Below are 24,860 nucleotides of genomic sequence, written 5' to 3' on the forward strand. Positions count from 1 at the left end.
GATAGTGAAAGACACTGTCCACAGTAGCCTAATTCAATACCACCCCTATAGCAGCCCTACATGTATGAATATGAAGCTTTAGTCTAGATGCAAGATCATGACAAAAATCTGTAAACCAGGGGAATCAGGCATTCCTGATATGGCAACATTATCAAATGACATGAAATTCAATTATTGAAAATTCAAACTGATGGTTGACATGGGCTTTCATGCCGTGCTTCCAATCAAAAGTGTCCTCTTTCGCCTGTTTTGCGTGAGTTCTCATATTATCCGTGACTCTCATACTGGCCTCTCATTGGTGGTTCATTTTTTTGAAACTGGTTCCTTCGAGTTAGAGGTCTATACGTACATGTAATCGCCACAGATTCCACCGGGAAGGGCTGGTACCACAAAACCGGAGCGTTTGTGTTACATAGACTTAAGTCCATAGCAGTCCTTCTTTATTAAACCTATGCAGGTTCTTAACATTGGCGAGGGATGGTGTTGTGCTAGCTAGTAGTAATTCATCAGGATGGTGGTGTCATGGTAGGGTAGGCGAAGGGTCACACTGGAACGTGACCTCTCATAAATCGTACAACACCGCGGAATATTAACGGTTTAGAAACAGGGCCATTGGGCCAATGTGTATACATTATGTGAAATTGCTTGGGTGCTGCACTGTATCAGAGGTGAGGCACAGGCTGTAGAGGGTGGGCGAAGGGTTGTACACCCTGATGTCATGCTACATATACAGTGATAGTGTGGTGGGAGGGCATAGAGAGGTTGAGAATTGTGAATTTTTTTTGTTGAAGAATATCAACTGGCATCAGTTGACACACACACACACACACACACACACACACACACAGGTTTCAGTAAAACAAGAGCTTTTAAAAAAAGCTGGCGTTTCGGCTACGTTTATAAGTGTGAATTGTCTTTTCCCTTTACTTGAAGTAAAATCTGCCAGAGGAAGTCACTCAAGGGCTGTTCAGTCTATAAGAAAAATTGTCATTTTGGGAAATGAGTACTGTTTTAATAGAGAAAGGCAGATTGGGGAAAGCAATTTTGAAGTTACGTCACTTAACTTAAGTGCTTTTGAAAAAGCTGGTCTTGGCCTACAACTTGTACTTATTTGTAAAATGTATAATAGGCTCATTATAAAAGCTATCAATGTAATTATGTACATGGCACGCAATAAAACATAAAATTTGAAAAAGCACCATTGAATCATCAGCACTATGGTAATTAAGTGAAATAGAAGTTCATAACAGCTAAGGTTCTATCTAAAATGACTACCAAATGTCAAACAAATCAACAGCTACCTCATCCGTATTATTCTGGTTTCCGCATTTACAACATTTCTTCCTTATTTTCCTGGGTAATTTTGCTAAAATTCATGAAAATTCCCATAGTTTTGTGCCGAGGGGCGCCACTTTCCACGTCCGTGTTGTCTGAATGAAGTCGATACTGAACAATGGAGCATTTGCTACTGTAACAAAGAATCGCTGTTTTGCAAACAACATCAAGAGCCTCTGTTTACATCGAGGATAGAAGTTTAGTGGCGAGTGTTTTGCAAGAATCATCTTACCGCGCATAGGAGCCGCTGCACGGTATTTTCCATTACAATGAACAGAAAAATTCGAATGCCGGGTTTGGAATCTATGAAGTCCTGTTCATAAGACAAAGGCCTTGTATATATTAAATGAATATTTAAAAATAACAAATATAAAATATTTCTTTATTTATTAATGAAAAAAAATGATATTCATAAATATGATATTGATAGATTAATATAATATCAATATATATTTTTGATATTCAATATCTAAAAAGAAAAAAAAAATCCATGCACGGAGACGAACCCGGATCTTCTGGGTCCGAAGTGCTTCGCGTTGCCAGATCGGCCAAGCTGCGGTACGTAACTATTCACTCTGGACGTAATGCTATAACCTCACTATATGGTATCATTTATGCCGATTTTTGGTCGTTTTCTTGACGAAATCATTTTTTTTCTTCTGCAATCTTGTGGAATAGATGTAATATGGTCATTTTTCAGGATATCAAAGTCCGAAACCACAATGCAATGATATTTCCGAACAGTTGTAGCAGTTACATGCGTTCGCCGTCCTGTGTCACATGCAAATCTAGCCTGCCTGCATTTTCGTGCTCTCTTGCCATATAAGGCAACGGCTATACAAGGATTTGAGAACGTATTGCCATATAAGGTCTTATTGTGTGCGACACAGTGTTGAACCAAGCTTCCCTGGTTCCTTCCTCCTTGCTTGAAGGTAAAAGCCAGGACAATGCGTTCCGGCGCGCATGCGCCGAAACGCAAAAACATGTCAAACACTTTTTTGTAAATTTTTATTTCTAAGCATTCAATACATTTACCCCTCTAATTCTAGTTAGCTCCCATTTTTCACCCCCTTGCCTCTAACAATAATCCCCCCTCCGCCCCCCCCAATATTCATCCTACAGTGCCATGGTTAATTATAAAGTCTACTGATACATGTTATCAGCCCAGACACTGGCAGGGTTGAACTGATACAGCGACTCTTCTCCCTGCCATGTCTTCACTTTGATACCTTAACAATAAAATAATGTAACCATCATTGACAGAAAATCCTTGAATGTTTATCATTATGACAATGATGTCAAGACCTTCATCCTGTATTAAATCAATCCGTCCTACTAGAGTCAGATTGTGAATTGCTACAGAGTGCAGTCCTTAATATGAATCTGTCTTGACACAGATAGTTCATCACTTTCCTTCTCGGCTTTACAGACTTGACATTTGGTTGCCACTATGTTTCCTAATATCCCACTCAGAGCATTTGTCCAATCCTCTTGGCACATTATGCCCATTTATCGACGGAATTCCATGCATTTCTCCCCCGTTTCTGAAAAAAATCAATGCGGACTGCCTCAAGAGGCGATACTCTGAACCGTGTCCCCTCTCTAAATATTGAAAGCCCCTTTATTGAGGTTGGGAGCCCCAAGCCCAAATCACAGGTGAAGCATTGCCAATGCGTAAAATCTGATCCATTCTGGAAAATTGTATCCCTTTGGTGGCACCTGTTATACGTGAGTCGCTTCTAAATGACATGCATTATTCCAGGGTTGAACAACTAGTGCACCTCTAGATATATGGCTGGGTTATACCATTTTTCATACGGGAATAGTCTTTTTGGATATGGGTAAAGTTATTACAGATCTTAGAATGTTGGCTTCAATTTGTTTGTAAATGATCATATGGCAGTTAATTAAAGGAGTCTGAGTAAAAAAATTGTTTTCACTCTCACTGTAATTCTGCATGCATATAGCAGGATTACTTTGTATTGAATTAGTGATGCCATTATAAATTAAATCTGCCAGACTAATGAGGCAAATGGCATTTGACAATTTCCATGTCATTTTACCATATTGTGCTCCCACCCCATTCCCTAAAGAGATCTCCTGTGTATGATTGATATGATCTGATTTACTTTATTCTGTTTGCATGGGAGACTGTCCACCATTGCGTCTATTTAGACCTAATTTTTCACTCTTTCCAAAACCTGATTTTGAAGAAATGATTCTTGACATATGTGATAGGAATATGCCGGAAGAAGTTTTGGAATTTCATTTGAGTTATCATGATCAGAGTCATTGCACTTTATGGCCACTAAATTCAGTTTGTGACTTAAGGCCAGATTTGGGGATAATAAAAGAATTATGTCACTGGGATATCTTCATCCATTTGCTATTTTTCTGTAAGGCTGACCTGAAGACATGTACATGTAGGTTACAGAGGTAAAGATGAAATGTAGTGAGGGCGTTCCATTTGCAAATGTTGGAGAGGGCCAGAATGTGATTAGAGTTCTTCATCCACCTTGTGCATTGCTATATTTTATTTGCTTGTCCATAGTTGAATAATAGTTGTATACTAAATGCAGTTTCTGTCTTGACCTTGTTATAGTCTTCCACGTAGAGTATTCTTATTCTAGCCCTTAATTCAATTTTCTTGCAAACTGTCATCTCTATAATTTTAATTTAAAATCCTCACACTCACAGATGTATATAGAATTTTGTGGAATATGATGTGTGCACATCAAGTGCTTACATCACCAGACTGCAGCCAGCAGCTGGCTGAATTCATTCTTCTTTATTGGGAGGGGGAGGTTGCATTGGGAAGTTAGAATTATGATATATTTGTCAGGAGGAAATCATTTTCATCTGTCAAACTGTATTATTTTTTCACATGATTTTCCTGGACTACACCTGACCTGATGACAATGACAGTCTGGCAGGCCTTGGGAAATTGTAAAAGTCTTACCCCGCCCACCTGTGATGACAGATGATGGTGAAATTGTAGCCTGGTGTCCAGCCTTGTACAGCTTTGTTCTGCTCCCAACAGTCACACCCCGGCATGCCTACAAAGGCCGAAGCTGTACAAGCCTGGATACCAGGTTAGGCAGGTGGACAGCTAAGTTGTGCATGGAAGTCTGGGTTTTTGATACATCCTTACTTTGGCAGCAAGACCAAGTTTCATTAAATTTGTCTCACTTTTCAAGGTCGCAATCATTCTGACCAATGTTATAAATTACCTTTAACAACTTTGGGCCTCTCCTCTGACATAAAAACTGAAATTACTTCCCATTTGGATACCTGGCTCCCTTCCAGCAGCTGAATTAGTCTGGGATACTTGAACTTACTGTCTGGGAAATTGGGAATGACTAAAGGATAAAGGCTCATATTTTGCTGCCCCTAATGAAAGTGGGAAATTACTGGACTTGTCAGCTCACAGGACAGATAACGTTACTAAAGTGATAATTGCATTGTAGAGGACATTTGGACATTGTTTCTGGATCAGAAAATTAAGTTTTCAGGTGCCAAATGTGTTTACCTGTGAATTCAATAGGCCTCTCAGTTTTGTAGGATTTTTATATCATTTTCAAGCTAAAGAACTACATTAAGTATGGTACAGGGTAATTGATCTTTATCTATACAGGAACATGTGGAGACACTTGTGTCACCTCACTGAGGATGAACTGAACTGAACTATACAATTTAGTACCTGGTAGTACTGTTCAATGATTTTTCTTAAATTTCTCAAAAGATTGGAGTCAGAAGTTTTTAGGTACCACTGCTGATCTTGCTCATAAACTGGCATGGTACTTCTAGAAACATCTCAAAGACATGTACATGTACCATTTCATTGCCCACCTACAAGTTTTTATGTGCTGTGTTGCCCTTTGATTCTATTCTTTAGTAGTCAGCGAGAAGCCTCAGCAACAGCAATAAAGGTGCTTTTTATGACACTTGCCCCGAGGATGCACTCAGCAACCGTACATGAAACTTTTATGCGCTAAGTTCAGAGCTGTTTGCTGTAATAGATGCAGCAACATTTATGAGGCATTTTATCAGCAGCCGGTAGACGACGTAAATCAACATATAAGTTGTTGTCTAGGTTCAGAGCATGGATCTCTCTTATTTCAGCTAAATGTCACGGAGAACATGCTGTTGTCGAGTATCCTTTTAGTTCAGGACATTATGGTAAGACATCCTTTTTAGGCTTAGGTGTCTACATGGAAATCAATTTATGCCCTTAGATTTTCCACAGAAAATGTACATAAAAATGTAACATGTTCCAGTTTTCATTCTGTACATAGTAGCTGCATGTAGTGCTACATACTCCTCATGCAGCAGTTATTTATTATTACTGGTAAAGTAAAATTCAGTAAAGAGTAAGAAAATGTAACATGTTTGATATTCATATCATGTCCATCCCAGAAATGCATTACTGTCAGCATGATTTTACATGCACTCTGTATGCAGTCTGTATGCAGTAAGGCTGTCTGCAAAGGTGGCAAGAGTCGAAGAATATGTGCTGTTATTGCTGAACTTTATGATGAAAGTAAGAGAGAATTCCTGGCCAGATAGGCATCAATGCCACCTCTGAGCAGGCATTTCAACCACCTCTGCCTCTTGGTCATCCTCATCACCAAATCTCTAACAACATTGGAAATAAAAGCTATTTTCAGAGTCTAACTGAGTATAATGGAATACAACAAAATGTCAAAGCTATTTAGGCAGTTGTAACTAAAGTCGTTGCCATTACCAATTTGACATTTATGTTGTCACCATGTGAACTTTTGCCTTTGTGTTAAATCCATCCAGTACGTAATTGTACATGGCAGTGTCCTTCAGCTGAACCTGACTTCTGCCAGCTTTGATTAATGTCATTTTTTAAAGGCAAACAAGGATTAACTGGAGTCATGTTGCTGTACGTGTATACATGGACAGATCCAGCCTACATGTACGTGATAGGTCATAAGTCGGATACTGAGGAAGATTGTTAGCCTTACTTTTGCCTGATCATATATTTCAAAAGCGAAATGACAGCAGACTCTAAGCAAGGTGCAACAAAAGCAGTGTACATCATTATAAGGCCATATGATTTTATTTCCTTGTTTCTCAGACATTTCAAAGTGAAAATTTAACAAGAGGACATCCCGAAACCTTTTATCTTGAATTGGTATTCAGTCTCTAACGCTGAGTGCAGCAGAAGGTCCTCATGCTTTCTCATTTTGTTAAGCAAATTTTTCTTGTATACAACAACCAACAAATTACATGGTTTGGCCTTAAGGTAAGTCAGTCTCGCAAATAGGGTTGAAAGCAGGTTGATCCAAATGGAAGATAGATAAGAATTCACCTGTCACAGTGAACATTATCAGAGTCTTTTCCACAACATTTGTATTAACCCTGCTAAATCAAGGTTCTCAATTCTATCGTCCCCCCTGGAAAAGGGCAGTGGTGCATACAAATACTTAAGTATGAGAAATGTACAATAACAAGATTGTCTTTGCGATATTACATTGAGTTATGTCTAGCTATTATATGCCTTGGGTTTTATTACAAAAGCAAGATCTGATGCATGTACATGTATGTATCTTTCCGTTGGGGATTAGTTGATCATTATCTGCAAAGCAATGAATAAGAAATGTCTGAAAGAAATTCAAACTACAGTAATGCATCTCACTTACTGTAACTGGCCTGTGGCTTGCAGTGGGTGGAATTAAATGTCACCAGAAGGAATGAGCCTGTGTGAATTTTGGACAAAATATATATAATCATTTAGCTAGAAATGATTTTGAGTTGCTTACTGCTCAATTCTTGCTACCCCATAAATCAAACCTGTACAAGTGACTGCATCTACATAAAGACCACCTGGCCAATGAGAATCTACAATCTAGAGTGACCACCTGTCCACATAGACCAAATTTTACTGGTCTCCTGAGTGGTCTCTCTTCTAAGGCAGTTTTGATTCTATCATGGCACTGTTTTTTTTGCAGGGATCAAAGTCATGAAATGTTTTCAAAATAGCAAATGGTTTGTAACATTTTTCAATGACATGTTTTATATCATAATTATACATAAACCTATGGGGCTATAGTACGAGCTATGAAAATACTGTTTTCTTCTCTTTTTCCTTCTATTTTGGTCCTGAGGGCTTCTTTGTAAAATGTTGAAGCAAGAGACATGCATGTTTAATGCATTTCTCCTTTTTAATACAACAAAAAATGCCTGAATATAGTCAGAGGAAAGTAAATGCACTAAGTTTGAGCTTTACATTTCTGTCTTTGCTCAGGAGTTTGTGAGTGAAGCAAAGTGCCTTCTTGGTGATGCAGAACTCCGTAAGACAATCACAGCAAAGGCACAAGACTATGTCAACACACATCACTCAGGAGAAGCAGAGAAGCAGACGTATTGCAGATTAATTAGTAAGTATGCCTTGAACGATCATTGATTACTATCTGAAGTTTGACTATAATCAAGACATTAGAATCAATCGCTCTAATGTCTTATGTAGTCAAACCTCTGATAGTACTTAATGATCATTAAAAATTGAATGTTCTATCTTGCAGATGATATGTCTTAAACATGCCTTTATTTATCTATTGTATCACAGGCAAAAGGATGGGTTATATAGATGTTAAACATATAGAGATATAAATGTACGTGAATTGTGGCATGAATTCTTCTTCTTCGTCTTGTCAAGAGTTTGAGATTGGACAGTGAATCATTGATTAAGTCAGTAGGTCTATAAAGTCAGAAAAGACACTATGAAGTTCAACTGAGTTTTTGATGAGACTGATTATAAATTTTTGCTGTTGTACATGTATTAAAATGACATTCAAGTATTGACAATAAAATATCAGAACATAAACCGGGCATAGATAGAGAGTTTTGAGGGCCTGGGTTTGCCTTCTAAAAGCCAGTGTAAAGCACCATGTAATATCACCCCTGGCACGTCCATCTATCACTCATGGGGTACTAATCCAAAAGGTTGGCAAACCTCTCTAGAAGCTGTTATGTGGATTTAGAGCACAGAGTGCTCAGACAGTCTTAAGACTGTCCTGGAGCTGACAGTGTGATTCTTAAAAGCCTCCTTAAAGGAACTGCAACAAAGGTGCCATGGCCTCAGAAACTTTCATTTACTGTCTGAGCCTTCTAGTTGTAAAAGATATCCTTCTTTCCTTTAGTCACTGACGAAAGACAGCTGATGCTACTGTATCTGAAACGTCTGACTGTTTCGAAATTTTATCCAGTTGCTTTGAGTAACTATTTTGGGCGTATCTTATTACATGGATGTCTAACCTTCATCAACATAAAATACGGTATGCCTAAACACCTCACCCGACCTCATCCGACCTCATCCAAGTCTAAAATGCAGTGTATACGGGGCAGGGACATTATTTGACGTTCTGGATACGTTAAATATGCAATTATGGATGCAAAACAAGCAGCAAACTCTAAGTATTTACCAGTTTTTATAAGTTACTCCGCTCGTTTCCGAGATAGAAGGGATTTCTGGCCGCCATGTTGGAAAGTCACTGTTGGGGTCTGCATGGGGAAGTTTTTCATACCTTTTTTATTTATTTTTGTCCGACAGGACGATAAGACGGTGGGTACTAATTGCATTTTCAACACAATCCACTCATAATAACTGTACACAATAAATGTACACAATAAATGTACACAATAAATGTACACAACTGTACACAAAGTGTTTTTCAGCCTCGAATACACGCACGTAGTGTGTATTCATTGCGCCGGCCGTCTTGACCTCCCTTTGCGTATAAAAACTGGTAAATACTTAGAGTTTGCTGCTTGGTTTGCATTCATAATTGCATATCTAACGTATCCAGAACGTCAAATAATGTCCCTATCCCGTATACACTGCATTTTAGACTCGGATGAGGTCGGGTGAGGTCGGGTGAGGTGTTTAGGCATACCCCATAAAATATCTGCCAATGGCTGGTCATTGGCAGATACATGTAGTAAAGTCTAAGTGTGTTGCAAGTGCTGATCTTTGAGAAGATAGTTTCAAAGTTTATGTTTACAATATAAAAGATATCACCAGTGTTATGTTTATAGGACATAAAGTAGAGCCTTTCATTCCAGGAGGAAGAACAGTTACATCATGTATCTTGCAAACCCATCAGTACAATAGCCTCTGCTGCAAGGTGGAAAGGTCACCAGAGGGGTGAAGATTAATTTTACTGGTTGATGGATGTTACAATAGGTGTAGTCTAATGTAACACAAGCTCTCTCTGTTCTCAGTTTGTTGGACATAGACCTCTGAGTTGGATGAACTGTTTTCAATAAAATGAACCATCAATGAGAAGCCAGTATGGGAGTCACAATACGTATACTGGAAACTCACACAAAACCAACAAGCTTTCTGCCACCAAAAAATCAAGACCATAGCACAACCAGGTCAAAAGAATTTCTGCTGCAGTACCAAGGTCACATACCAGGGGGCCCAAAATCGACCTTGAACTTCGGCTTCACAACACCCGCCCACATACCAAATATCAGGAGAGGTTCTGGAGTTATGCTGTCTACAGTAGTGCGGAAACACAAACATACACACACACACACAGACAGACACACCCCAAACTATATCTCCATTTTTCATGGAGATAAAAAACAGAATACGCCCAAAATAGTTACTCAAGCAACTGGATAAAATTTGTAAAAATCTTATCCAGTTGCTTCAGCAACTATTTTTGGCGTATCGTATTACTGGATGTCTAACCTTCATCAACACATCAAAAAACAGAATAGTTCTGATTGGAACCAGCAACCCATAGCTGCCATAAGGTCAAACTAGCTCTGATTCCTAGAAAGATTGAATGTCAGTTCATATCATTGCCATATCCCCCTACTTCCTGGTGTCATCAAGCTACTTGAGGACCTACATGTATCATTCAGAGGGCCCTTTGGGCGCGATAAAATCAGGCTAGAATAGGGTTATCTACCATTATAGTTGTGTAGGAGGCTTTTGGATGGTCAAATCACATGGAGAACACTTGTTTTGATCATATTTACCTTGAAAACCCAAGCAGGGATGGTTTACGTCAGATTCTGCTGCTAGTAAATGGCTACTGGAGTGACTTCAAGTGAAACGTTGTCTGACTGCAATATCAGTCCGGTCTTCTGTAATTGAAATTTGAAGTCCATATTTATGAAGGATGGTTGACCTTTGACCAGGATATTGATTGGTAATAAAAAAGTTCCAAATTTTGCAACTGACCATCGGAATAGACTGAAAGACTTCAAAAGGACGTATGCACGTTTGAAACATGTAGGGATTGGGCTGCAGTAATTGAATTTTGAAGTCATTTATGAAAGATGGTTGGCTTTTAACCTCGATATTGATTGGTAATAAAGAGTTCCAACTGTCAAAACATTGAATCCTACAATTGAGCATGGCAATAGACTGAAAGGCTTGAAAATGAGGTAAAACTATGCATGTACAAAACATGTAGGGCAGGGAGACAATGTAACAAGGTCAGTTGCCCCATCCAATCACAAGTGTCCATCTTCATCCCATCTTTAGAGTCCTAAGCCTGTCCTTGGCCTATCAGCATTCTCATCACTGAGCTGGCAGGCAAAACTGGGTCAGCCACTCAGAGAAGATAGATCACGCCCTGAAGACATGACATACATTCAGACAGGGATGTTCCTACAACCTTCAGTAAGAAAACATTGGAAAGTTTAGAGTAGGTTTTAGCGTGTTTTTCTAAAAGTGATGAATAATATATCATAATTAGTCTGTCAGACTCTGTCCTGTTCTGAATGTCAATTCAGTCTATAAGTCATCCAAAAGCTTAAGGGTACTAGATTTTGTGAAGCCCCTATTTTGTGTACCAGGGGTATTTGAATTTGTGGGTTAGATCATCTCAAAACATTGATTTCGTACTTGCTTTTTCTTAATTAAATGGTACAGGCAACCTTTTGTAGAGTTTTGATTCTGAAATATTCCATGGAAAGTAGATTCAGAAAATAAATGTTATGCCAGTCACTGCTTTTTCCCTTCTTCAAGTTCTTGACGGGCTTAGAAACTGACTAGGTCATGAAGAAATTGAATTGACTAAGAGATATGATCTGATTGGCTAAGATGTCAGTAATCTGTCATTGTAACAAAATTTTGATTGCCGCATCCATACAAAAAGACGTGTTATTAAACTCAGGCTAGTCTTAACCTGTTACCTACTTGTTCTGTCAACCTAAATGTGTCTATATCTTTGAAACACCGTTTATGTAACATATTGCCATGGCACATGTACAACATGTATCACCTTTTCTTTGAAATATCAAAGTCTTGATCTCCATCGCAGAAGACTTTGATGTACATGAATATCAAAGCGTTAGTTATTGCATGCAGAAGACTTTGATTTACCATAGTGTTGCTCCAAAAGGCTATGGTTTCCTGTGTAAAAGAAAACCATTGCAGCTGGTGGGATGCCCTTTTGAAGCCTGACCCATCGATGTTCTGAAAACAGATGGGTGCTGTTGACCGTTAATGGCTCTCTGAGGTACTGTCAGGTGGGAAACTGTTTCAGTTGCACCTGGTGCCTCTTATAATGTAGGGAGCAGGTAGAGCTGTGGATTTATTGTCACCATAGAAATGATAAATCAAAAGAAAGTCGTTTTAGTGTCATAAAATTATTCTATTTGCCAGGGTGACCTCACGCAATGGGAAACTTGTACAGTCAGGTTGTGCACATGAAATCATGATGTCACCATACTCGTGTAGAATGGATGAACATGCTTTTTGACAAAAAAGCTGTTAACATCATGTTTTTATGAACAGAAAAGGTGTTAACTGAAAATAAAGTCATCTTTTTAACAGTTACTCCAAAATACATTGTCCTTTTGATGATCACACAGCTTACTGTAAAAAAGTGTAAATGCAGACATGTTGGCAGTGGTTTTATGTTCGTGTTTTTTGCGCCGACCGTTTCACTGGGAATTTGAAGCCACCTCAAACATTTTTATCCACTGCTGTAGAAGTATGTGACTATAGCACTGACGCAAACTTAAAACCACTGCGGACACTCCATTTTTGGCCTTAGCGCGAAATAAAAACATGCAAACTTAAATGTATTTACAGTATTTTGTTTTATCTAATGGCATAATGAAATGCGTCTATTTGATGGAAACCCATTCAGGGATCCTCCAGTAATGAAAAAGCTGAGGGTATCAGCTGACACACTCCCTTCAAATCTCCCAGCCTACACCTTGCACCACCCATTCATTCAAAATTATTCCCATCCTATTGATGCAATGTAGATAGCACCTTATTGTGGATCACGCATTTTTTAATTTACTGGCACTGCAAAATCATAGCTATCTGCCTATTTGATCCTGTCAGGGGAACTGGAACTGAGGATGGCAGAAGACATGTCCTGATGTAGCTGTCCCTTTTGACTGTCAATCACCAGCCAGTTGATAAGCAGATTGACTGGCTAAGAGAAATTATATGCTATATTTGCATTTAGCTCCACATACTAGTACTGTAAATTCATCAAAATTAACAGCACTTGAATTTCACGGCACAATGATTATCAAGAGTTTGCAGTTTGAATTCGCTGTTGAAACAACTGTGATATTAAAAAACATAACATATATTTCTGGTGTAATGACTTTGCTGTCACTGCAAAAATGTCAAGAATTATCATATTATGGTAGTGTGCAGACATGTGATTATTGGTTCTTCATTCATTCATGTCATGTCCCTGTTGCAAATTACCATGCTGTAAGGTGCCATTACCCACTAAAGGTCTAGAAGAATTATAATAGTGTTTAAGTTAGTGGTTTGAGTCCAGTGACCCAAATTCCCCTTTAATGGCTACATTTTGTTCCCTGAACTGCCCTATAATATTGTCTGAATGGAAGTAGGCTGTCACCAAAATTGGTCCATAGAAACCTGTATTAAAGACATTTTGGGCATATATAGCATAGACAAGGACCCGAGCTTGTTAACAAAAATTCTGCTTGCTTTTTTTTGCATTAAACAAACCATCCAAAAACTAGAATGGCAACATTTTCGGGAAAATGCAGGATATTCCCCTTCCATTACCTACACCTCAAATATGACATCCTTAGCATTGACTGTAAGGGTATTATGAAGTTTCTGCATAAATTATGCAAACAAGGTCTTCATTAGCATAATTTACGATCAGGTGTGTCAGAGCGACCTTTCCTATTGGTACCTACATCTCAAATATGACATCCGTAGCTTTCACGGTAAAGGAAATACAACTTTATGCCTAAATTATGCAAATGAAGTCCACATTAGCATAATCTATGGCCAGGTGTATTCACCTTTCCTAAAGGTACCTACATCTGAAATATGACATCCGTAGCATTTACGGTAAGGGGTATGCATAAATTATGCAAACGAGGCCCTCATTAGCATAATTTATGGGCAGGTTTTCTGACCTTCCCTAAAGCTACCTACAACTCAAATATGACATCCGTAGCTTTACGGTAAGGAAAATTTAAGGAACATACAAGTTTATGTCTAAATTATGCAAATAAGGTCAACATTAGCATAATTTATGGCCAGATGTATTCACCTTTCCTAAAGGTACCTACAACTCAAATATGACATCCGTACCTTCTACGGTAAGGAAAATTCAAGTTTATGCATAAATTATGCAAATGAGGCCCTCATTACCATAATTTATGGCCAGGTGTGTTCGCCTTTCCTAAAAGTACCTACATCTCAAATATAACATCTCCAGCTTTTAAGGTAAGGGAAATACAAGTTTCTGCATAAATTATGCAAATGAGGTCCTCATTAGCATAATCCATGGCCAGGTGTACTCACCTTTCCTAAAAGTACCTACATCTCAAATATGACATCCGTAGCTTTCACGGTAAGGGAAATACAAGTTCTGCATAAATTATGCAAATGAGGTCCTCATTAACATAATTTATGACCAGGTGTATTCACCTTACCTTAAGGTACCTACATCTCAAAGATGACATCCGCAGCTTTTACGGTAAGGGAAATACAAGTTTATGCATAGATTATGCAAATTAGGTCCTCATTAGCATAATTTATTGTCATGTGTATTCACCTGTCCTATTAGTACCTACATCTCAAATATAACATCCGTATCATGTAACATAAGGTACATACAACTTACTGCAATACCATTAGTAAAGCTACCACCGCACATCTACTTGGTTTTTGGCAGAAGAAGAAAGAAGAAGAAGAAGAAGAAGAAGAAGAAGAAGAACAGGCAAGCAAAAACAATATATCCCCCTTCCCACTGGAAGGGGAATATAATAATAAATGTGCCTTATACTTCTATGTATGTAAATACAGTCATGAATTCCATAAAGTGAGACCCAGAATTTCACATAGAATATCATCTGCAGAAAACGTGGCAACAACACAGTTAACTATTTCACACCATCTGATAAGGACCTACATCATTTGTTGACGACAACAAGTACAAAGTAAGACCACTTTTGTTTGGTCGTTATCATCTTAACAATCTTGATGGTTTGTTTTGCTTGCACAGCCAAAACTACTGATCCATACAGAACCATGTCATCTCACAATAGCCAAAATTGACTTTACATAATTTCCTGCAGCATCTAAATCCAGATCTGGCCTAAAATTTGGTCACTTATTCTCCCTTGAGGCAAAATGAACCCACTACCAGATACATGTATCAACCAGCTAACAGACTGAACAGACAAACCGCAGCAAAGTTTGCATGGCATTGTGTGGCGTAATGGTAAGAGTGTTTGCCCAAGAATAAAAAGGTTCTGGGTTCAAACCTCTGACAACACCGATGTTGTGCCCTTAAAAAGGCACTTAACACAAATTCACCCAGGTGAAAATGAGTATCTCTGTATCGCATAATATGTTACGGATGTCCCTCGGGTGGGACATTAGATGGAGGTCCCGTGTTTGCGAAGAGCCACACCTCCAACAAACTTAAAGAACCCACCACATTTATTGAAAAGTGTTGGGGTCCTTTGCAGTGAGTTGATCGATCCTCGCAGGAACCCTAAATGAGGCACTGTGCTTGAAGCCCTCAGCCTCATGAAGGAGTAGTAAAAGAAGAAGAAAAAAACATAACTTTTGCCTTAATAGCATACTTGTATTCAAGATGACTGATTATCTAATAATTTGTTAGTTATATTGATTTACATTTGTACCACTATATATCGTCAAATGTTTGCAGTGGTCCTTTTCCCTTCAACCTGCAAAAAAAGAATGAATTTACAATTTACCTGGACATATATGTATACACACATAACACACAGCTTAAATATATATAACTGGGTCCCTACTATCTTTTGGTCGTCAAAAATAAATTTAAATGGCAGCAACAACAACCTTCTTTGTTATCATGGTTTTCCCATGATGTCAGCAGAAAGGCACGTGCCATAGACAACAGCATTCTTCTTTATGCACATCATCCCCCCTGTCATTTGCAGAACTCTGCCGATCTGTAGATAACATTTGGGAGGATCATGTATAATGTGTGCCTCAGGGCAGGGCCCTTCAGAACAGGTGTGTTACAGCCCTTCCCCGCCTAATGAGTTCAGCGACCTTTCACCCTTCTGACATATGACTGGTTTCTGTGGCATCTTCTTGTCATGTTGTTATTCAACTTAGGACTGGTAGGAAGAAAATAGATATCTGTATGGGAAAGAATAATGATAGATGGATTTTGTGCCTTTCATGGAATATTGTCAATGTTAGTGTCAACTTTTTTTCTGGTATTGCTTAAGGTGCCTCAGAATGCTAATTAGGTTGATTTAAGTTTCCTCAGTTTTACCATTAAAAATTATTGAAAGAGATATAGTTGTACTGAATATTACTGTGGCGTCTTCTTCCCATGTTGTTGTTCAACTTAGGACTGGTAGGAAGAAAATAGATATCTGTATGGGGAAGAAAATTATACATGGATTTTGTGGCTTTCATGGAATATTGATGTTGATGCTATTTTCTAATCCAAACTAGTTTGACATTACAAAATGTAGCAAATAATTTCTAAAACCTATCTATGAATTGTTTGTTATTCATATTGTCACAGTCCTAGCTCTCTTGTTAGTGATCTCACAGAAAAACAAATTTTGTTGTTTAATATGTCAAACTGACATCCAAACATATGATTTAATGGATCAACAGTTCAGAGTATGCTATTGATACCTAACAATAAATTGTGCTGCGAGCTGGCTGCCCCGACCCTTATACTGTACATGCACTAGTTCTCCCGCCTAAACAGTTTTCTACTTCTTGGAAGAAAAAGGCCAGACTGAGCTGGAGTTAGATTAACTTGAACGGCAGCCAATCGCCGTAAGTCACATCAGCAACACTCCAGCACCAGTCCCATATATACGATGTGTTGTAAACAGGATGATGACCTCCTTTCTAAAGGACTTTGACATGAGGACTTAATGAAGTTGTTGAGTCGGTTGTTGCGGGTGGCCAGAAATGCCTTTGGCATGACATCCTCACGTAGTGGGTCATTGGTTCATATTGTGTGGCGTACACAAAAACAAGAACTTGGGCCATACCTTGTACCTATGTCAATAGAAATTTTAGGACATTGGTAATTCAGGATGGAGTGGGGATTTCTTGTTTTACTGTTAGTGTACATACGTGTACATGGTAGAGGAGGTCATGGAAACACTTTATGCTAAATTCAGGAAGGCAGTGGCTATGTATTGCACTAAATTTGAGCATACTGGCCACACTTAATTCTGAATTCAGGTGCTAATGATGCTTTACGCAATAGGTATTGATTACTCTGTACAGCAAATTAGAGCAGTCTGGAATTGAATTAGGTAGGATTAAAACGTCTGATTACACTCCACAGCAAAAGGGATCCTTTTAAGGGGAGGGGCTTTTTAAGCATCATTGGATCATCATCTTAGTGATGTTATGTGGAAGAACAAAACAAACATACATGAAGGTCAGAGACAAATGATGAATGTTTGACAAAGTCTCGTGTGTTGTCTTCCTGTAGCTAGAAAATGTATAGTACAAACATGTACACCAAAGGTCCATTTTTAAGTTGACCTTTGTATTGACACTGATGTCTGTATGCTAACTTAAAGTGAATGTTTCCCAACAGAAATCTGGTGGTAGTTGTAGTGTAAACAGAACTTTTTACCTTGTGTAGTGGGGCATGTATGTCAGAGAGTGGGTGAGCAAAAACAACTCATACTGTATATATTGTAAAGACAGGTCACATTTTCTTCATCCCAAAAAAATGCATCCAAAAAAGATGCCAAGAACAAATTTTGCACAACCATTGCTCCAAATATATTTACCACTTACAACCTACAATTTGCAGAAAGATGTTTGAGAAAAAAACATATAAACAACTACTGTTAGCTATTTGGCAAGCTAAAAGAATACAAGCTCATTATCATGAATCACTTGTTACAGAAATAAGAAGAAGTAATTCAAGCACTGTCAACCATCATTATCCCTTGTTTCTACAAATTGACTACTACATGTAACGTTGGGTAACCTAAATTCGTGGGGTACTTAAAGTCGGGATTTTTCGAAAACGGGGTATTTAGGGATATGTGCTACATGCAAAATCAGTTATAACGCCAGCAATGCAAAGCAGATAGACTAACGTATTCAGAACACTGGCTGAAAAGCTTCGATAACCATGCATTAGAAGTTGGCGACGTCAAAAACTCTCCGTCCCTTATTGACAGAGTCTGGGGGCTTCGTGGGAGAATCACCCAGCACGGTTGTTCGCTGGTTTATAAGACAAATGTCACATCTCCTGCCTGCTAAACACAATTATTTATAAGACAACTTATTACAATCTCTTTTGCTAACCTGCAACTGGATTCTAAGTGTGATCAATCATCAAAACTCCTCTCTGTTGCTACAACCTACGGCACGTGTATTTTCCCGCCGCCATATTGTTAACCAGAATCCTGTTGTCAAGCAGACGACAAAGGTTTGTGAGGAACACTTTTTTGTCTAAATGCTGCGTGTGATAGTGGACCGAGGAAGATATTTCCCTCAAAGTTTGCTCCTAACACAACAAGGAACACATGGACATAGTAGTATTACCATTGCTACGGCATCCAGCTAACTTCCCATGAATAATGTAACGTTACACGTTGCCCGATGATGACGATGGGCCGACTTTGAGTGAAGTTCTACCGACTCAACACACGGGTTGTTCCCGAACTGGCCTGATGTGTGCGGTACGGCCGTTTCTTCGTGTATCTTTTTTACTTGGACACGTCTATATCCATAGCACTCTCCTCAAGCCAAGGATAGAACGAATAGCTGCTGTATAAAATGTGATTAGCGGTAAGATATTCAAGACGAATCTTCTCTCCCGAATTAATGTGCCCCCCTGTCCGACAGCACCACAATTGTGCGTGCGGCGCACGGTAGTTTCAAGTTGAAATATTATGGTGTCAGCACGACTAGAGACAAAATCTACCATATATATGATTAGTGCAAAGATAGTACATGATACTGACAGAATAATAGAAAAAAAGGATGGTTTATTGTTCTGCTAGATTGATTTCAGTCAACCATTATCGGAAAAATCCCGAATTTAGGTTACCCAACGTTAGTCCAATTTACATTTTCCAATGGCCCCCAGACCTTTGGTACAGTCCATATATGTTGCATAATGTCAGTGATGCGTTCTGTCTGCAACACAAAACCTGGGGATTCAGAATGATGATTCCTTTCTCCATGTGTAGTGGACCGTCCTGAGATGTCTGATAAGTGTCTAATTAGAGGTACCCTGGGGGTAGATGCTGACTGATGTTGTTTTAGGATTATCGAGTCATCAGGTTTTCTTTGATGAGGCATGATAAATACAGAAGTATTTTTCAAGCCAACAAATTCTGTTGGCCTGAAGTGTATGGATAGAGCCAGTTGTGTATTGGCCTTCAGTGTGAATACTTTCATGGCGATACTTCATGGCACTCCATTTTACATATTTGAATTGTGTAAATAAATACGCACATGTGTAGTCAAGATGTTTTGATGTCTGGAAATGAAAGGGGCACTTATAATGTTTGATCAATTCTGTATAAATGTTTTGTAGATATACAATAAAATGCAATGAATGAAAAATATTCCTGTCCATCTTTTTGTATGTCAAGGTTAGAAAACAAAGTATTCATCAATGACCTCATAACCTCATCAGCCTTCAGAAACTCTTTATGCAGCAGTTTCAAATTAGAAACTTCTGAGACGCCCTCATAATTGTCTTATTGATCGGAGGTAACACTTTACACGTAACACTAACAAAGTCACATAGAGTTAATTTCCCTAAAGCCTTCCCGCAGTCTAGACATGGTAGCAGGTGACCGGATGGGACCAGGTTCAGCCACTCCCTGAAGCCGTGTTCAAAAATTGGTCGTAACTTGATTTGGCAACCGTTGGTGCCATAACCTCTTTGCCATAACCAAGCCCATGCTTTTTTGGATCTGTTCCTGTTTTCCCTTCCAGCTTGGGAAGCTTTTAGAGGCACTGACGTCATCGCTGGCTCTCAAAAAGGGAAAGGATACCTTCCCAGGTCTTTAGATAATCCCTTGATAGGAGAAAATGCTGTAATTTTTCTCTCTTATGTAAACCCTTGAAAAATGAAGTGATGAATATTCAGTGCATGTATGCTGTCATTGTATAGCCTCTCCAGACTTACAATGTAGGTACTTACATGTGTGTGTTCATGTATATCATAACTTTGTGCAAAGTTTTCATGGAAAGGAAACACAAAGGAATCACTCTTGTGTAAAAGTTTGCATTATGTATTGTGAGTTATCAGTTGTACTGAGAATCTAAGCCCCAATCTTACTGTGTTTCAGGCTCTGTACTGTCACAATGAAGCACCAGGAATTTTGTGAATAACTGCAGCATTTAACCCGTTTTCCTGACACCGATCTATCGGTGGGATTCAGACTTCTTCACCAGTCAAGCAATAAACGCCAGACAAAGTCCGGGAAGGATTTTGGGTGCCTTCGGGACGAGACACCGATTACGTCTCATTGCACCTTTTTACGCCGTCTGCATATTGGGCGCTGAAGACTGGTAATGTGTTTGCCTATAACAGACGGCGGGGTGATTTGTTCGGTTGGGCCTGATGACCTTGAAATAACTTTTTAGACTCCAGAAGGTTTGATTTCATTCACATTTTTAGAAATGTACCACTTTTGCTCATTTTTACAATAAAGAGAGGGCTGTTGATAAACTTTGATTTTTGGCTCGTGAAAAAGGTATGTTTAAAAACATGATATCTTAAAATGTAATTTGGTTTGTTGTAAGAAAGCTGCCTTTTCAAGAACATTGAGTTTAAATGTGAAATATGTTATTATGTCTGATTATACCATACATTGAGTCTTACAACTATTGATGTTCTGAGTACTACAGTTGATTAGATGATATAGCCTCATTTATCTGCAAATTTCTTAATTGATAAATCAACTACTTCTCCCCAAACTATGCAAAGTGTCTTAAAGTGCAATGAATCAACATAAAATGATATGTATAATCCAGAGAATGTATTTAGATATGGTACATCAACAATGCCTTTCACATTTTCGAATAGGAATGTTCATGATGCATGTGTAAATATAAAAGATATTATCTCTTATAGTGTCAAAGATGAAAGACTAACTATTGCAACAACATGTAGATTGTTGAAGGAAGGTCTACACTTGATAAAATCATTCCTGTGATGTTTGTTTGAAATGTTGGAGAATGTCAAAGCATAGGCACTTTTATTATTTCCAACCTTTTGTGTCAGTCTTGATACAAAAGTGTGACATCTATGGAAACTCTTAGCAGTTTACTTCAATTAAAAGTTTATTCTTAGCTTGTGTGATCTTCAGATCTATGTGTCTCTACCATACTACCATTACATGGTTTTGTTGGATGCAGTCGTCATGCAAAACATCTGCTACTGCTCCTAGCCTAGTCTATGCAGGTATTGATTAAGGCAGGACTCGATCATACTGAAGACTTTCCTAATTATTCATAGATATTGATCCAGTTATGTGCCAACCACCCTTTATGGTCCATTGAAGAGTTTTATGATAGGGGAGGTTCCTAATTGGCCTGGCAGATGGCATGGGGAGGGTCATAGACAGGCTCTTGATAAGCTGATAATATGATAATGGTATTTTAACACACAATATTCTGTGAAGTTTCAAAAATGCAATAGTTATGTCAAAAAATGCACCAACACAGACCCTGGATTCTTCCTTGTCCATATCTACACGACATAGCTACAAAGTGCAAATCTAAGACCAAAGTAATTCAATCGACCTTAATAGCTGTGGACATTGCCTAGTATCCAGCCCTTTTCAGCAGGGATGGTGACCGTTGGTAAGCAGGCCAAATCTAAAGCTGAACAGGTCTGAACGCCAGGCTACCATGGACCGCCACAATTTATTTTCTCAGGTTTAACACTTCTATATGTATTTGGGAAACTTATCTGGAGTGCTTTTGATTTTTTTATTGTAATTGGTGTCTGATTATCATTTTTTTTTTAATTTCATAAGTTATGAGAAAATGTAGATGTGACATTTCATATAAAAGTTTGAGGACCGTTTCTCATCCGTTGAGTTAAAACTTGGATGTTTTACCCATCAGCGGCCTTTTGTGATTGTGGGGTATCTTAAGATCTTAGATTCCCAGAAATGTCTTGCAGCTGAATCCATAAGACTGTGAGTTTGTAATTTGAATTGTAAGAGTTAGAATTTGAATTTTAAGCTCCATGTAACGACAGCTAGGATGGATGACTTGTCACGCCGGAGTACGCCAATGGGATTTAAGAGATCGCATTGCGCTCATGAATAGCGATCGCCCTGATTGAATCGGGCGCCCCTCGAGGAGGGCTGGGCGGGGGATGGATTATCTTTGCCGAGAAGAAAATACATTTCCATCCCTTCAGGAGCTGTGTTGTGACAAACATGTAAACTGTTGCTTCTGAAGAAAAAGTCTATTGTTCATGAATATTGAAAAAAGACAGTGGAATAATAAAGGAATATCTTTGCCGAGAAGAAAATACATTTTCATTCTTCTGGAGTTGTGTAGTAGCACGCGTCAGACTCTACAGTGTTGCTTCTGAGAAAAAAGTATACATTGTTCGTGAACTTTGAAAAAATACAGTGGAATAATAAAGGATTATATTTGCCGAGAAGAAAATACATTTCCATCCCTTCAGGAGCTATGTTGTCACACAGATGCCAACTGTTGCTTCTGAGAAGAAAGTCTATGTTGTTCATGAACTTTAAGAAAAAGAAATTAAGTGAAATGATAGATTATAGACAAGAAAGTCTCCACTCCCTGATGTATTTCTTTTGTATTAGGATCCAACGACCCTAGTCATAATCGATTTTACTATTTCGATGGATTAGCAAAGACTTAGCTGCTAACTGCAAATTGTTTGGACTTTTGTAATCTGCAGAATAGGGGAACGAAGTGTCGCCTACTGCTGAGTATAGATAAACTCGTAATACCCTCACTGTGCACCTAATATTGCGTCTCTCGGTAGGTCTAACAACTTTGGAGAAGCACACAAAACGACTCATTGGTTCACAAACTGCCCAGACAGTGCTTTACCAGTTAATTACATCGAAATAATCGAATTGCCCTTGCTTGTGCCAGAGAAACAGGTCCTGGCGCACCATAACGCACAGTCAGCGATCCGGCAGGTTGTTGTATGGGTCTGGCCGAGGCCAAATACGGGGCATTAAATCCCCGGGCATCTATTATCGTTATAGAGGAAAGCCGTGGTCGGGTAATTTACGTTAGCGGAGGTCGTTTGGAAAATGTGATGTACAGCGCCCATGCTGTAACTTGTTTGCAGCGATCAGTGCAAATTTCAAGGGCTGTGTCCTGTCGTTTCGGGGGAGGGGGTCACACAATACATCTGTATCGTTAACGACCCACCGTTGGGTTATTGCGCTTTTCTTTGATGAGGAATGATAAAAAAAAGATCAGGAAGATTTGAAAAAAAAGACTGTAGTACTTGGCTGTGATCAACGAATCCATATACTGAATTTGATACGAAAAAGGTACTGCATTGATAGCCACAGACGTTTTTCTCTAACAGTTTCGCCTTTCCAGATGAGGTTTCAAATGCAAGATCGATTTCTGTTCATTGATTTTTCCCGTCCGACAATGGCTATGCTATTATTGGTGATTTCTAACAGCACGTCTATAAGAAGATTGTTAAATATGCACCTATTTCAAGCCGGCATGCTGCTTGTAAATCAGCAGAGGTTCAGAAGACGACAGTTGTAAAAAATCCTATATCATTCTTGCATTATGTAATAAACATTTTTTATAAATTGTATCCATTGAAATGCTAATGATGACATGCTATAAATAGGATTTGAAATTTACATTTTGTGCTATGTTCTTCATTTTGCCATCGAGGAAAGAAATTCCATTACACTGGTCTAAAAACATGGAAGGCCCTTCTTTTATTATCTATGATAATGCACAGGTCAAAGGTGAGACATTAGATATTTCCACAAACATGTATTGAAGGACATTCGATCGATGCGTGTTAGACCCCGGAACAACGAAGTCCAACGTGTAGTTAATGAGCATAGCCAACGTGCTGCACGTATTTCACATAATGTGTAACAAAACACGAGTCATCAGGGATATACGTGAGGAAATATTAGTTTCTTGCCCGGCCGTCCGTTACCAGACACCGTGTACCGTTATTGCGGTCACGGGGTCCGTATGAGTGCAGGACCGTGCATATACATCCACTGAACGCAACTGTAGACATGTTGACGGAAACACTGATGGAGAGAGATCGGCACGTTCTCAACAACTGGGTTGGCTGAAAATGTGTGCATGTACTGTTTTGGGGAATTCCGACATACCTTTCTTCTTTTGGTGAATCTAGAAAAAAGAGAATTGATGGAATTCTACTTGCTTCATCGCATTCGTCTCAATTTGCTTTTAACATCAACATCTCTATCCCACCGTTACGTTGTATATGCAAGGCTTTCATTCAATCAACTGAAATGCTTCAATTTTTATCTGTCTAAGCTAAGTATATCTATACAAAATTTGTTTGGTCGTGGTACGTAACTCCATGACCTTGCAACCTGACCTCCCTGGTGATGCACAATAAATGGCTAACAAATGAAAAGACATGAAGTGCATCTTTATAAGTATAATTTCTAAAGCCTCTATCTCACTGGACCCGCGGCACGTTGGCGATCTCGCTGCGACCGAGCGATTTGACAGCTCTCAACGAATTCCGTCGATAAAAAACGAGTTTTTTAGGCTCTGTGTATTTTGCTGTCTTTTAGTCATACTTGTACGTTTGCATGATATTCCCATTATAAAGTCAAGGGTAACACAAATCCAGTTTATGACACAGCAACGCTGCCAATGGTCCAGTGAGATAGGGGCTTTAGCTCTTCTGATGGGTTTGTCAAGGTGCTGGTTTGTAGAATGATCCTACCATCACGGCACTCAACCCACCGTTGCTTCATGATGCAACATTCGAAGACCGTACTTGTGCATTCAGGACATGCCTGTGGTG

The 24,860-nt window shown here is 38.8% G+C and overlaps 1 protein-coding gene across 1 annotated transcript in view; it reads left to right on the plus strand.

Annotated features, from left to right (window-relative positions):
- LOC136444726 (glycosyltransferase 1 domain-containing protein 1-like) overlaps positions 1-21,157 on the plus strand; it is a 28,522-nt gene extending 7,365 nt beyond the window's left edge. The window contains exons 13-14 of the mRNA XM_066442430.1: positions 7,610-7,742; positions 20,152-21,157. Coding sequence (XP_066298527.1) covers positions 7,610-7,742; positions 20,152-20,171 — 153 coding nt within the window. The 3' untranslated portion in view covers positions 20,172-21,157. The remainder of the gene's footprint in view (positions 1-7,609; positions 7,743-20,151) is intronic.
- The last annotated feature ends 3,703 nt before the right edge of the window (positions 21,158-24,860 follow it).

The sequence above is a fragment of the Branchiostoma lanceolatum genome, chromosome 1 (genome assembly GCF_035083965.1).
Source record: "Branchiostoma lanceolatum isolate klBraLanc5 chromosome 1, klBraLanc5.hap2, whole genome shotgun sequence".
Taxonomy (NCBI): Eukaryota; Metazoa; Chordata; class Leptocardii; order Amphioxiformes; family Branchiostomatidae; genus Branchiostoma; species Branchiostoma lanceolatum.